Source organism: Sparus aurata, chromosome 3 (genome assembly GCF_900880675.1).
Source record: "Sparus aurata chromosome 3, fSpaAur1.1, whole genome shotgun sequence".
Classification (NCBI taxonomy): Eukaryota; Metazoa; Chordata; class Actinopteri; order Spariformes; family Sparidae; genus Sparus; species Sparus aurata.
Genome location: NC_044189.1, coordinates 71,412 through 86,704, shown reverse-complemented (window position 1 = coordinate 86,704; position 15,293 = coordinate 71,412). Strand labels below are relative to the sequence as shown.

Here is a 15,293-nt window from a genome sequence, read left to right as displayed (position 1 = left end):
TATAGTTTAAGTATATATATATATATATATATATATATATATGTTTAAGTATATATTATAGTTTAAGTGGTGGATCAAGTTATTGCACAGGTATGTATGAGTAGATTATTAATTTATTAATTGCACAGTGCTACCACTCCTTCCCTTCTGTCCTCTTTACCCTATTTCCTATATTTCCCCTATTTCCTCCTCCCCCGAGAGAGGAGTTGTAAAGTATAATGGCATGAGGGACAGAGGAGTTCTTGAGTCTGTTGTTCCTACACTTGGGAAGGAGCAGCCTTCCACTGAACAGGCTCCTCTGGGTGCTGATGACGGTGTGCAGGGGGTTGCTGGCATTGTCAATAATGTCCAGCAGTTTGTCCAGTGTTCTCCTCTCTGCCACCGTCACAAGTGAGTCCAGCTTCATGCTGACCACAGAGCCGGCCCGCCTGATCAGTTTATCCAGTCTGGAGGTCTCCTTCTTGGATATGCTGCCCCCCCCCCAGCACACCACAGTGTAGAAGAGGATGCTAGTAACCACAGACTGGTAAAACATCCACAGCAGTTTGCTGCAGATGTTGAAAGGCCACAATCTCCTTAGGAATTACAACCTGCTTTGTGTCTTCCTGTACAGGTGGCTGGTGTGTGTTGTCCAGTCAGGTTTATTATCCAGCCACAGCCGGAGGTCTTTGTATGATTGTACAGCCTCCACCTCAGCAGGACTGGTCGTGGTCTTGGTCTGGACCTCCCAAAATCAATGACCAGCTCCTTCGTCTGAGAGGTGTTGAGCTGTAGGCAGTTAGTGTGACACCAGAGAGCAAAGTCCTTCACCAGACTCCGATACTCCTCCTCTCTGTCACCCCGATACATCCGTATGTATCGTATTTCTATGTAACACAGCTCTGAGTTGTAACAGAAGCCGAGGTGTACAGGGTGAAGAGAAGAGAGGCCAGCACTGTGCCCTGGGGGGCTCCAGTGCTGCTGACCACAGTGTCAGACGTGGTGTCCTTCAGCCTGACGTACTGTGGCCTGTCAGTGAGGTAATCTTTGATCCAGTCCACCAGATAAGGGTCCACTCCAATCCTGTTCAGGTTGTCCTGAAGTATAGGGGGCTGGATGGTATTAAAGGCACTGGAGAAGTCCAGGAAGAGAATCCTCACTGTGCTGCTTCCCTTATCCAGATTGGAGTGGACTCGGTGTAGCATGTAGAGGATGGCATCCTCTACACCAACATCTGGCTGGTACACAAACTGCAGGCAGTCCTGGGCGTGTTGTACCTGGGGTCTTTTAGTGGTTCCCCCAGTTCTGCAGCGCAGGTCTTCAGTAGTCTCGGACACACTTTATCTGGGCCTGCTGCTTTCCTGGGCCGGAGCTTCCTCAGCTGTCACCTGACCTGGTCTGCAGTGATGTGAGGCAGGGATTGTGTTGAGGTGGGGGAGGAGGAGGGGGGTGTTGTGGTGTCAGGGGGGAGGTGTGTAGATGGAAAAGTCGAACGGCTTGAACGACTGATTCAGGACAACAAGGATAAACTCAGACTGGAGTTGATGGCTCAATCCAACATGGGTTTACAGCTCAAGAGCACGTTCAGCTGCTATGACGGACTGCTTCACCTCTATGACTCAGACAACCAGGAGACTACAGAGCTCAAAGCTGAATGTGTCCACCTGAAAGACATCGTCAAGGACGACGATGAGACGACTGAGGAGGAATTACAGGCCATGGTGAGCGAGAGCAGAACCCTGACTGCAAACCTGAAAAAACTGCAGAGGTTTGATGAGTTGATGATTTTGATGAAGGAGAGTCTGGTGATGAGACTTAGAGCTCTGATAGCAGGTGATACCTGATAAGAACCAGTAGTTTGAGATCACTGTGGAAAAGATTCACCAAGCTCTTCAAAACTTGACGAGTGGAGGACAGTGCCTCTGACGATGCTGTCACAGCTGATAACTACGACTCAGTGGTTCTAACTGTCACCTGAGTGGACCGACCATGTTCTCTGGGTTTCTGTACGGGTTTTCACTGCCTGCTCCAGTTCACCCACTAGCATTAGCTGTAAAAGAAAACATAAATAAATAACAAGAAGCAACGTCCATCTTTGATCTTCCAATTTCTGGCCCCGCCACCAACCATTCCCTTCCTCCGTGTCGACTCCACCTTCAACTACTCCTGTAGATGGAGCAAGAACATGCTGCCACTTCTGCTCTTTACGGAACAGCATCTTGTTTCTTTTAGGACGACCGACTCTCCAAAGTCAACAGAGAGGAAAAAATATGTTCTTTAAATTCGTGTTATTCTAAAAATGCAAAGTGTAAAAGTATTTATTTTTTAAACACAACTATCAGGTGAATTTACATGATCTTGGTCTCAGTGGATAGTTAAGATCTCAGAGAATGTGTCCCTATGTACATTTGTATCACCACCTATAACTTATTCTACATCAGACACTTGAAAGGGAATCAGGCTCCACAACACAAGTCACAGCCCTGTTTGTAATACTGTATATAATACCACTAAACAGCCGTTAGATGGCAGCAAAGACATGTATGAAATAGAGGCTGAGAGTTTCACAGCTGCCCGACCCAAAGCTCTGGTATTTGATGACCTGGGAATGAGACTCAACAATCAACTATGTTTCTCCAGAATCACGTGCTGCATGTTTGAAGTGGGCAGAGCTCTAATGGGGAAAACATGTGATTATTTGTATTTTTTCTTTTTACTCTTTGGTTGATTTCATTATTGTTGATTGTTGCTCGTACATTTAATGTTTTAATGTTTTACTGACTACAGTGAATGAACATGTTTCATCATGTTTTTCACTTTGAGTCTCTCAGTTTTCTACGTCATCATTTGTTTCACTTTCTTTCTAAACAGATCCTCTGACCACCTCTCAGGCAAAGAACAACAGATTTGTTTGTACAGTATTCATGTTGAATGATGTTTGGACCATCAGTGAACTGCAGTGGGTATCAGACTGGTCCACTACAAATCTACTGAGCCCTCTGACAGGAGACACTATTCTCTAACCCTGACCTCAACATCTTTAAGCTGCCTTTAAATCCTTCACTCAAACAAACAACAGACAGCAGAAACTCTGCAGTGTGACCCGGCCTGATATCTACACTGAAACTGCTTAGTCTAGATTACAGTGTCTGGCCCAACTGTTTTCATTGGTAACTTCACATGAATTCCTGCTGAGCAGTCCAAACACCATGTCTCACTGTCTGGTTGGAACAGACTCACCATAGTTAGTAGTTGTGTAAGAATTGTTGAGCACCTGAATAAAATTACCAACAGGATGTAAAGAAATGACAGATTTGACATTTTAATCTCTTTGTTTAGTCAGCTCGCTATCCAGAAAGCCCCAGATACACACCAACACTCCCCCGGTGGTCTGAGTCCGAACCGCTAGCTGCACCTTTAAGTTTTTAATATTGGCCTCAGCTGCTTCTCCTACAACTATGTCAAGTCCCGCTCACATGTAAGAAAACACTGAACATCATCAAAAGTAGATATATAAACCAGCTGTTCTGCACAGATGATCTGATAATGTGCTGCACTGAACTGCTGACAGACTCGTCAGAGCCTGTAACTACACCAGTCCAATTAAATAAAGGCCACGAGTCATACAGATGTCTTTTCAAGGTTTATTCCCTCCCTCTCTCTGTCTCAGCAGACACCCAGACACAGTGAAAACTACAACAAAAATGAAGGACATAAAAGTTTCACAAATCACATACAGATTTCCCTCACTGTCAAAGTCTCACAAGCCAGTGTTCATTAAACAGTGGGAAACATATTAGCATAACTGAAATGTGCTGAAATAAAATAAAACAACTTAAAATGCACCATTAATGTCCATACAAAGGTGTATTAACAATATTACACATAAGCATTAAACATATAATGAATATTACCATGTGTGCCTCTTGGTCCACATGAAGAATACATTTACTGTTTACATACAACTTTACATATTCATATTCATACACTGAGTCTATTTATTTTTAAACACTGTATTTAAACACTATTTATTTATGCATCCAACCTTCAACAAAGCAATACTCTGACACTTTATTTAAATGTATATAATGCACATTTTTTGCCTCCTGTATATATAATGTACATGACATCCTTTCTATATTTTATCTTTTATACTTTTTTTAGTATTTTATTTAGTGTTCTAAGTCCTGTACTCACTGTATGTCTGCATGTCTGTCAACCTGCTATTGTGACAAGTGAATTTCCCAGATGTTGGATAAATAAAATTCTAAAGTCTAAAGTTGCTTCTTCATCATCCACAGCCGGGCTGTTCTGACCCAAAATGCCACTGAAGTGACCTCATCATATGACATCACATTTCCCAAAATGCTAATCACCTAAACAGGCATTAAATTCTGCAATATACTCTTATACAGATGTTCAAGTATCTTTTGAACTGGTTATTATACATTTTTGATGACTTTATGAACTTAAATGATCATGTACTTATAACAGAAACATGTACAATAAACACATCAATTAAAGTGTCTCTGAGACAGTTACAGGGCCGCTCCCATGAGATCAAACAGGTTTTCATGTTTACTTCCTTCAGTCCTCAGCAACAAACCTGCTGAGTGTGAAGTTGATGATGTGTCTGTCTGTAGCCTACAGACATACAGAGATTGGTGGCTCTACAATTAGATGAATGTAACGTAACAAACATGGCTATTGTTGGTGCTCATCACTGTCAAACTAGCATGTTAGCATTGGGAAACTTGGCTGCACTTCCTTTGCCATTCTTGTGCATCAGCTTGCTAATAGCTTAGGCCAGGGGTTCTCAACCTTTTGCAAGCTGAGCCCCCCCAAAGCTGGTTCATTGCAGTTGCAGTTACAATACTGTCACAGTTGTAAATGCCAGATTATCTTTAGTCACTTTATTCCTCTCTTCTACTCACTCAGACTGAGTATCTGTTTATACTCAGTCTGTTTAGTGCTGACTGTATTTACTTTCTCTGATACTCTGAATAAAAGAAATCAACTGAAAGACTGAAATCAAAGTAGTGAAATCTTTCCTTTTTCTCTCTCACCTTTCTTCTTTTTGTAAACGATGAATCCAGCAGCACCGATGAGAATGAGAGCAAGAACAACCACTGCAGCAGTGACGAGGACGGTCATGTTACTGGGCTTCACTGTTGAATACAATCATAGTTTATTATTACTGTTTTTTCCCCCAGATTAATTCCCATGCACTCCCCTTCAGCACCCTCTGATCTCACTCTTACCCTCGTTGGTTCTGATCCGATCTTTCTCCAGTTTGGTGATGATTTCCTCCTTCACACCAGAGAGCTGAAACACACAGTCGTACCTCGTCCAGTCTTCAGGTGTGACTGATGAAAGGTTCAGGTCAACACTCATCTGGAAGGTTCCATCGTGGTTGGGGAGGATCTCTCCGTGGTCCACCTCCTCATGAAGCTCCTCTCCATCTTTCCTCCAGACGAGTGAGGCTCTGTGAGGGTAGAAACCTGTAGCGAGGCAGCTGACTGGAGAGGAGGGAGTCTTCTGGAGGAGAGACACTGAGGGAAGCTCTGGAGAGGAAAGAGAGAGATATTAAAGAGGAGAGAGAGGAAAAGAAACAAGGTAAAAGATAGATTAAGAAATTACATTTGGAATCAATAACAGAAGGTGTGAAAGTGCTTTTTGTGACTATTTTGTTACAATACTATGTTTGTTGGCACATCACTGCTGCAAACTGTTGATCAGGGGAATAGTGTGAAACCAGCAGCATGATGTGAATCATGTCATGTGCTTTTGACAGTTTGTAATAGTGTCGGCCGACTAAATATTGATTTTTAAAAAGCAGGAGGACAGTGTTGATGGTGGCCAAGTAATGTCCTAATGTAACCACTACAAAAAAGCTGATGTCAAACAGGTTGGATTAATTATACAATGACAGTTCAGTCTGAGCAGCCTATATGAAGATCACTGTGTCTAATAAACTACATCAGGTCAGGTGATTCTACCTGTTCTCAGCAGAGAGCTCCTCCCATACTCGACGTACTTCTTCAGCAACTCTGGATAAATCTGAGTAAAAACAAACTTATGGCCTTCTATTAAATCTTTATCAGCGTCCCATATCTGTTTGGCCGTGACAGCCTCAGGTCTTAGAGCGATCCATGTAAATGAATTTGGATCCAATTCCAAGAGGTCTTCTCCATCATAACCAAACTGAGCGAAACCTTTGACCTCTTCAGTCTCATCATCCCACTCACAGCCGCTCACTCTCTGTAAAACATGGACACCTGAGACAGAGACAGAGACTGTAATTAACACTGATTCACAGATGAAACATTCAGTGGAAAGATGATCTTAAAAACATTGTACATTGTGTGACGACTGCTGTTTTTTTAGTCGGATGTGTTCATGAATCAGATTATTATCAGTCCACTTCTTTATGCAGGCTAAGCAATGTAACACAGTAAAACGGTTGATATTCTTGGTGGCTAAATAACTTTATGTTTAACAATGCCAGCAACAACAGTCCATGTGTCATCCATCCATTTATTTATTCAATTCGAGCTGGAAAAGTATAAATTAAAAAAACAGGGAGAATCTCTTTAAATCTGATGAATAATGAAACAAACAAACAAAAAAAAATTGGCTTTATGCAGAACTGCTGTCGTAATCTACACTCAGGGCCTACGTTGTCATGAACATTTATACATGTGCAGTGGCGACGAAGAGAGGCTCTGTTAGTCAGCTATTAGTCAAACTCTCAAGTGTTACCAGGGGAACAGAGTTACTGCTTTAAACTTTAATCACAAAACACAAAAATATACTGTTTTGTAATTGTCTTTGGCAAGTGGCCACGCTTTAAGACACTGTCAGAGCACGGCTGGCATGACACATTTTTGTGTCCTAAACCAGATTAGCATTTGTTTCCCCCAAATTGCATTTCATCTCATCAGCTCACCACCATGTTGTCAGTTGGCTTTTTTTTAAACTAGTGCAGCATTCAGGGTTAGGGTTAGATGTGCCTGTGTTTTGTTTTCAGATTTGATTTGATTGGTTTTCAAAACTTTTAAATGCATTTCCATCAACCATATAACTATGATTATAACCATAACACATCAAACATTAATTTTACTCTACAATTTATCAGAAATCACGCATTTTATCGGGGACACACTGAATTTCCCTGAGACCCTCTCAAATGTCCTGAGGTTTCACTATATCAAAAATTTAGCAACATGACGTCAGAGTGTGAACTGATTGGTATCTTGAGGCCCTGGGTCACTTTACAACTAAGATGCAGAACAGTAAAAAGTTAAACAGGCTAACATGTTACATACTGTACCTCCACTTTGGTTGTAGAGACGCATCAAAGTGTTAGTGAAAGCTTTGAAGGAGTTTGGCAAACCCTGGAAACACTCTTGTCTGTACCACTCCAACTGCTCAGGATCCTTTCTTGAGAATTCTTTTGCCCAGCCTTGTTTCACTTCCACCTTTTTGTTGTTGTCACAGTAACCTGCCAGAAGTTCATCAACTTCCAGTGTTAACACAAATTCTGGGAAGTTTGGGATTCCAGTTGATGCAGTCATGTAAGTCTTCATGGAGTGTAGCACTACAGGACAAAGGAGCTTATAAATAACATTAATTATAATCAAAATTCAGTATAACTCAGTTAAAACATAGGCTGGTCTAGTCTTAGGCCCTGTCCACACCAGACCAGGTCATTTTGCAACCGAGAAGTTATGTGCGTTGTAAAGTGCATGAACTGAGCATAAGGAAACTCAGGAAAGCTGTGGCTGCCACATCTCCCCGTGGGACGTCTGCTGGAGAGGAGAGAGAAAGATTAAATGAATGACTAGTGGGTTTTATAATCTCAGGACATTGGGCCCAGGTGTTCCTGGTCAACCAAACTCCTCCCACAAACCTAAGTCACATCAGAAGGCTGCTGCCTCAACAGCAGGGGTCATCACACCCTCCCCCTTGAGACGGGGACCCGACAGGGATCGCCGCAAACCCAAAAAAACACAACTACTACCTTACAGACACCCCACCCCTCTGCAAGCGGGTACCTGTAAAGGAAGCATTTTAATAGGGAGATGAGAATAGTGGTGTGGTTTCCGGGCTTCTCTCCTTTAGGTGTCGGCGTGTAGTTTGATCATAAAAGGAGTCTGCGGAGTCAAGGCGGGTGGAGTGAAGAAGCAATCTTTATTGAAACAAAATCTAGCGCCTTGAGTCCTGATCAGAAGCGGCCGCGTTCTGATAGTTTCAAATCTGTGGACAAAACTATGCCAAAAAATGCTCTGCCCTCTGCTCCCTCAAAACCTCAGCCTGTTGCTCTTAGGAGGTTTTTCCAAGTGCCACCCCCTGTCTCTACTCGTAGGGGCCTTCTTAAAGTCCCTTGGGCTGTACCTGCCTAATCCTAATTGGTCATTGCGGTGGGTTGAGGGTCCATCTATCCAATTGACATGAAAAGGAGGTGGTCTATCTCTCTGCTCATCTCCCATAAATGGCTAAATCTGTTACTGTCCCTCCTTGGGTGTTATACTCCAAAATTACCTAAATGATCTCTCTATCCTTTTCTGGAGATGTACACGTTTAGATATCTTCCTCCACCTGACATAGGAGTCAGGCTCTGTTTTAGTCCCTATTGTGGCCTTGTCTCCTGCTAACCTTTGACCCACACACAGCTGAATGCTGCCTCCAAGGTCTCTTGGAGCTGTGAGCCCCGTATTGTCTACATTCCTTAGCTTACTCAAGGAGGAGCAGGTTAAATTTAAACTTAGTTGAATTAAAGGCCAGAATGTGTTGCAGTCCAGACACCTCAGTGGAAAGGACAATAGGATTTGCAACAATTATCACATTAACCACAGAATTTATTCTCACACTTTTATCCAACTACTATTTAGCCCACCGGGGCACGAGAAAAACATCTGCGATTAAATTGGCCTTGCCCTTAATGAGTCTGACCTCTAAATTATGGCCCTGCAAGAACAAAGTCCACCGCATCAGACGCTGGTTTGGGCAGTGCAGTGAACTCAAAAAGGTCAATGGGTTATAATCAGTATACATGACTACTGGTTCCCCCCAGTACCAAATTAAACCTCAAAGTGTTGAAGTGCCCAAATGAGGGTCAGCGCTTCCTTCTCTATTGTTGAGTAGTCCAGCTGGTATGAGTTGAATTTTTTCGAGAAGTAACAAACACTCCGCTCGAGGGATGGACGGGGGAAGATCAGGTAGAGGAATCACAGCTTTCGTCTCCTTTTGCTCTCCACTAACACCCACGTCTGAAGCAGCCCTAGCACGCTGTGCACGGGTCACGGCGCAGGATGGAAACACATCGGGATATTTCCAACCACACTCATCCGGCCCAACCGTTACTATCAGCTTAGGTGTCACTAAAGGAGACGGCAGCGGACTAGCCCACACCGCGCTCCCAGCCAGATCATTTCCCAGAATCAAGGCCACCCCATCAACTGGCAACGCTGGACACACACCAACGGCAACAACACCTTGCACCAGATCACAATCAAGCAGCATATTGTGCAGCAGTACAGGTACCAATCCCATCTCCATACCTCGCATCAGAATAAAATCCCCTGTTTCTGTTGCAGGCGAAAACAGCAATACTGATCCCAAAATGAACGAATGCTTAGCGCCTGTATCTCTCAGAAATTTTACAGGCACACACTCCTCACTGCCCACCAGAGAAACAACAGCATTCACAATGAACAACTCAAAATCACTCTTTGGACCACCACATTCAGGACCCAGCCCATGAGCACTGGAACACGACAAGGCTGGAGCAGGAGCAGTTGGATAATATTTACGTTTATTCACACTCCGCAACACCGGACATTGATCCTTCCAGTACTATCAAGCTTCGAATGAGTTTTAAGGAGTAATCAGTAATCAGATTACTTTTTCAAGGTAACGTAGGCAACACTGCGCGGGGCTAAAGCCCCGGATGTTTTGCACTCCCAGCGACACCCCTGGGTTGAAGGTAGAAATGGAGCAGCAGCAAACAGAAAAAATGAAACTGGACTTGCAGCAGTATGAACTGAAGTTGATCCATGATGGTACACTTTCAGTGTTGCCTCACTTACCTTGAAAAAGTAATCTGATAATCTGATGTGATTGGGAAGATGCTCTCCTGCAGTGTCAGGACCAACAAAACCCAAACAGCAGTCTCACAGCTCTTTGTATCCGAAGCATCTCCTGAAGCTGATACAGTAAGTTTCTTAATCACTTCTATGATGGGACATGTCGTTCTATTCAGATTATATTTAATCTCTGGCTGTATTGTTGTTTCTGGGCTTCTCTCCTAAAAGGTGTCGGCGTGTAGTTTGATCATTAAATGATCCTGTGGAGGCAAGGCTGGGTGGAATGATGAAGCAATCTTTATTAAAACAGAATCTAGCGCCTTGAGTCCGGATCGGAAGCGGCCGCGTTCTGATATTATCAAATCTGTGGACAAAACAATGCCAAAATGCTTGCCCTCTGCTCCATCAAAACCTCAGCCTTTGCTCTTAGGAGGTTTTCCAAGTGCCACCCCCCTTCTCTCTGGTGTGTCGGGCCTTATTAGAGCCTATTGTCCATAACCGCCCACTTCTCCTAATTGGTCACTTTGATATATTAATGGTACATCTATCCAATGGGAAAGAAAAGAAGGATGGGTCTGCCTCACATTCCCTATGAAATAACTCTTGTGGGGGTTACTTAACTTTGCTGATGTCAGCTAAAGTAGACAGGATGGTCTCTCTTAACAGTTTAAATGTTGAAAATAAATAATGTTTTCTCAGATATATGAAGAGGCTGTTTGTGTGACTACTTTTCAGTATTTAGGAAAGACAGCGGACAATCATTTCTGAGTGATATATCATCAACAGACATTAATAATCAGGAAATAGTTCAATATGATATTGATACTCTTATTCATGATTTCTTCAGAAAACAACAGGAAGAAATTCTTTGTTTGTTTTTTTCTCACCCAGATAATTTTGCACTGCAAAAAATGAAAGGTCAAAAAGAAGAATCAACTAAAAATACCATAAAAAACACAGTTTAGTGTAATATAGCAGGTTTTTCCAGGGCAGAGGAAGTCGTTCACTCTACAGATTGATCAATACATTTCATCCAGATTTCAATGAACAGTATGTGGTTGATTTAACAATAATAAAGCAGATTGTTGTTCTCTATTAATTCAAATAAGCATGCAAATATGTTTTAGTCTGAATCAGGATGTAACAGACAGGGTTTTGTTGTATCAGCCTTTATAGACTGAGCTCTGTTGAAACTGTTGCTGCTGCTTCTGGGTTTTTATAAGTCCTTCTTTGTTTTGGGAATAGATGGCCCACATCATTCTGCACTGACCCACACAAAGTCCAGTTTCTGCTACTCCACTGAAAGTGAAACTAAACTCGAAGAAAAGAGTCGAGTGGACTGTGAAGTTTAAAGAGTTTAAAGGTTTAAAATGTGATCTTACCTGGTGATGAAACGTGACAGAAGAGAAGCAACAACAATAACGTTCTCATCTTGATTTGATGAAGACGAGTGAGTGAAGGACCGAGCTGGATCAGCTGTTTCCTGTTGTTTATCCTGGCAGAGGGAGGAGAGAGTTTCTGTCCTGAGAACAAAAATAATCCAGACCGCCTCCAAGTGACTCTGTCCTCACCAACACCCTTCACATACAGTAACGTATTAACAAAGAATAAATACTAACTGGGAAAATCCCTTATCTTCAAAAACACCACAGAGCCCAAGGATGAGCTTCTCCAGTAAACTCCCTCACTTCATTTTTCATATAACTATGGTGATAAAAAACAAAAAAAACAAAAAACAGGACTAAACAGATTTAGAATCAGAAACTGGGTCTGACTGGAGAATTAGTTTTGTCTTATCTCTGAGTTCAAGTGAGCGACACTTGATTTCTGTCTGACTGCAGGTTGGTGGATGATTCCCACATTGTTTCTCTCCCCTGTGTAGAGCTCTGATTCAGTTCATCCTGCAGACCCAGTCATGGGCGAGAACCAGAGGACCATCCAGGAATCTGGCCCTGCCAAGAGAATTCAGCATTATTATGACTGTAATCATATCACTATCTTGCATCATTATTGTATGAAATATCACTTTATTGTGGTATGAAAGACAGAACTGGCTCCCTTTTTAATGATAATATGGTTGAAGTCCTCCCTCTGCTGGTGATTTGACAACAGTAACTTAACATTACTTCAGAAACAGCTGAAAAGCAGCATGATGTAACAAACAGTTGAGTTAATTTAATTTAAGTATTTCAAGTTCATTCTTTTAGCTTGTTTATTAATAAATACAGAGCAGCTGGAGGTTCATGTTTTTTCCTCTAATTTTTACTTACTAGATCCCAACAGCACAGAAACTGATTCTTTTTGAATTTACCAGTTGTGTTTAATGAGTATTTAGATGAAGAGCTGCAGGCGACAGGCTGAACACCTCCATCTCAGTGATGTAACCGACTCTTGTTACCTTATTAAATGTGCGTGCTTGAGATGTTCTGTGCAGGAGAAGAGAACTAACAGGATGTTTCTGACTTTTCAGCTGCTGTCAACAGACTGAATCCAGAAACATGACTGACAAACACACCGCCCTGCTCACAGAGACGTCATGAGGAACAACAGATACAACGACAAGACAACAAAAGTATTCACTCCTCTACAGCTGCTTTAATTTAGTTTAAAGTACATTTCATTTTCTGGTGTTCAAATCATAAATAGATAACAAAGTACAAAACAAACGTCTACTCAGAATAATCCAAAGTCTTTGCTGCTGATGGTTTTTTTTGGTAACTTTTTCTTCTTAATATAAAAATGATAAAACTTTATTTTGCTTGTATATTTCTTTAATCTGTGACAGCAGCTGGTGTTGAAATCACAAACAAGTTCTATATAATAATCATCACATTAAGAAAAATATAGAATTGTCTATACAACAATAATTTACAGTGATTTACTAATTGAAAATCAACAGTATAAAAGGGTATAAACAATTTTTGCACTGAGTACAAATGATTCTATATTAATCATTTATTGTCATATGTTACACTTGTTTAATTGATTATCAGGACAAAACTGTGAAGTGAAGGATTTGTCTGATGTGACGCTGATGACTAAGTGATCAAGATGATGAGTGACAACGAACACCAGAAACACTGAGCAGTTTTATACTTTGTTCCTCACTGGTAACTTTGAAAAGTCACGTATTCCTGTGCTTGTGTTGTTTGCAGCCTCCCAGAGGAAAATTTTACTGCTCTTTTTTGGTCTCAAACATTTCTCATTTGTTTCTCCTTAAATTCCTTAGGAGCAATAGGTGAGACTTGAGACTTTACCGCTTAAACCTTGCTCCTTTACAGGACTGGGGAGACATTCTGAAACTTCATTGAGAGCTTGATGAGATGTCCTTTGAAACTTACAGGGAGCCCAAGTTGAGATTTTCTGCACCTGTTTCTCAGGAGAAACAATTGAGAAACAGGAGAAATCAGCCACAGCCTCACTTTGGTCTCACATAGATCTCGTAGTTGTCTAGGAGAAATGAGTGAGACACTACTGAGATCTCTTTTCCAATTTTCGTTTCCTCTGGGCTGTCACGTGCTCCCCCGTCTGTTTTCTCCTCCCCTGTTCTCCTTCCTCCTTCTCAGGTGCTGCTCACCAGGTGATTAGCCCCGCCCCATATTAAAAGGAGGGTGGAGGAGAAGAAGCTCTCTGCTTCCACAGACCAAACAGTCCTGTTCTTAGATTGTCTCTGTGTCTGTCCTCAGTTAGTGTTTGTTTTCTGTTGAGGATGGAGGTCTATTGTCCTGTTTTCACATCTTTGTTTGTCACTTTAGTTGATGTCATCTTTTCTTAGTTTAGGGAGGGAAGTTCTGGGTCCTACAGCCAACTGTGTGGCTGGAGACCTCCTCCATCCTTCTGTTCACTTCGGCCTCCAGACTCTCATAGTTTTGGTTAATTTAATGTATTCTTTGTAAATAAACTTTCACTTTCTTTTGCAAACTTGTTCTCGGGTATGTCGTCCTGTTTTAATATGTTGCTGGTCCCAAAGTAGAGTCTAGTGTTGTGGCTGTTACGCAGCGTTTTAGATGGGCCAACACAGAAAGGGACATTCCTAGATTGGACTCAGGAAAATGTGAACGCTGCATTGTTTGCAATTTAGGGAAATGATCAGTTTTATTCTTAGCTTCACATTGGTGACTTTGTTATGTTATACAGGAAAACAAGCCCATCATCCCCTCATGAGGACATCTTTTTTTTTCTTCCTGTTCAAAGATGACACTTAGTTTTTATACAAAACTATATAAAATAGGAAATAACCACACGGAGGCTCCATTGTGGGAACAGGTGTGGGTCAACTTTTTATTCTGCTTACATGTCAAGTTCAGCACATCACCTCACATGACTTTTTTTTTATGTTGACTTCCTCTTTTTTCCCCCATGTCTTGTGATTGTTACAGAGAAACACGTGACATCTCTCAGGACTTTAACACAAAGCTACTTCACTTTGCTGTGAGAAAGTAACTTTTGCAAAGATTTTCTGGAAGTTCTGGAATTAATTTGGAAACAATTGGCTCTCTATCTTATAATGTCCATGCTGTTCACCTGGAGGTGTGAATAGGTCATGTCACAGAATTTATAGTTTTTTTCGTCTCATTTGAAGTCATCCAGATTGGGGAAAAAACATGTGACATCACATATTTCAATGCATTTATCAGGAACAGGCTACAGGTTAGTGATGGGAACGGCAGTTCTTTTTACTGTACTGAATCACTAGAATCCGTTCATTAAAATGATTCGTTCAAAAGATTCGTTCACCGAATCGTTCAGTGCTCTCCAGCTCCCTGAACTGATAAGTAGCCAAACGATCTGTCATTCAGTTCATGATTCAGCCCTGAGGTTCACGTTTACTTACTGAGGGACGGTGCGTTCACGGACTATAGTACACAATCATTCGTGGGAGACACAGTGCTGCTTTGAGTGGTACACATGCACTAAAATTATTACACAGTGAAAGTGTCCTCTGTGCACAGTAAAATCACTTAACATGATGCTACACAGATGTTAGCAACACAGCGCTAATTTTAGCAGTACGGTTACTGAACGTGAATCAACTCCTCTGCCCTGAGTGAGTGACACAGCGCCACTTTCAGCACAGTACGTGAACGAGAATCACGTTCTCAACCACGCGAATCATGAGTGAGTGACAGCGCAAACGTGATTCACGTCCTGGCGTCCCTCGTTCGTGAACGACCTGCTGAGGACGTGAATCACGTTCATGCTGTCACTGGAATCAGTGAATCAACG

The 15,293-nt window shown here is 42.0% G+C and overlaps 1 protein-coding gene across 2 annotated transcripts in view; it reads right to left on the bottom strand.

Moving 5' to 3' along the window:
- LOC115578593 (major histocompatibility complex class I-related gene protein-like) overlaps nucleotides 1–15,293 on the bottom strand; it is a 50,409-nt gene that overhangs the window by 15,424 nt on the left and 19,692 nt on the right. The window contains exons 1-5 of one of the 2 annotated variants that reach the window (XM_030411639.1): nucleotides 11,444–11,498; nucleotides 7,313–7,582; nucleotides 5,979–6,257; nucleotides 5,222–5,543; nucleotides 5,046–5,049 (exon numbers count right to left, since the gene is read on the bottom strand). The exons of the other annotated variant lie outside the window; for it this stretch is intronic. Of the exons in view, the coding sequence (XP_030267499.1) occupies nucleotides 5,046–5,049; nucleotides 5,222–5,543; nucleotides 5,979–6,257; nucleotides 7,313–7,582; nucleotides 11,444–11,498 (930 nt within the window). Of the gene's footprint in view, nucleotides 1–5,045; nucleotides 5,050–5,221; nucleotides 5,544–5,978; nucleotides 6,258–7,312; nucleotides 7,583–11,443; nucleotides 11,499–15,293 lie in introns of those variants that run through there. 2 annotated transcript variants of the gene reach the window in all.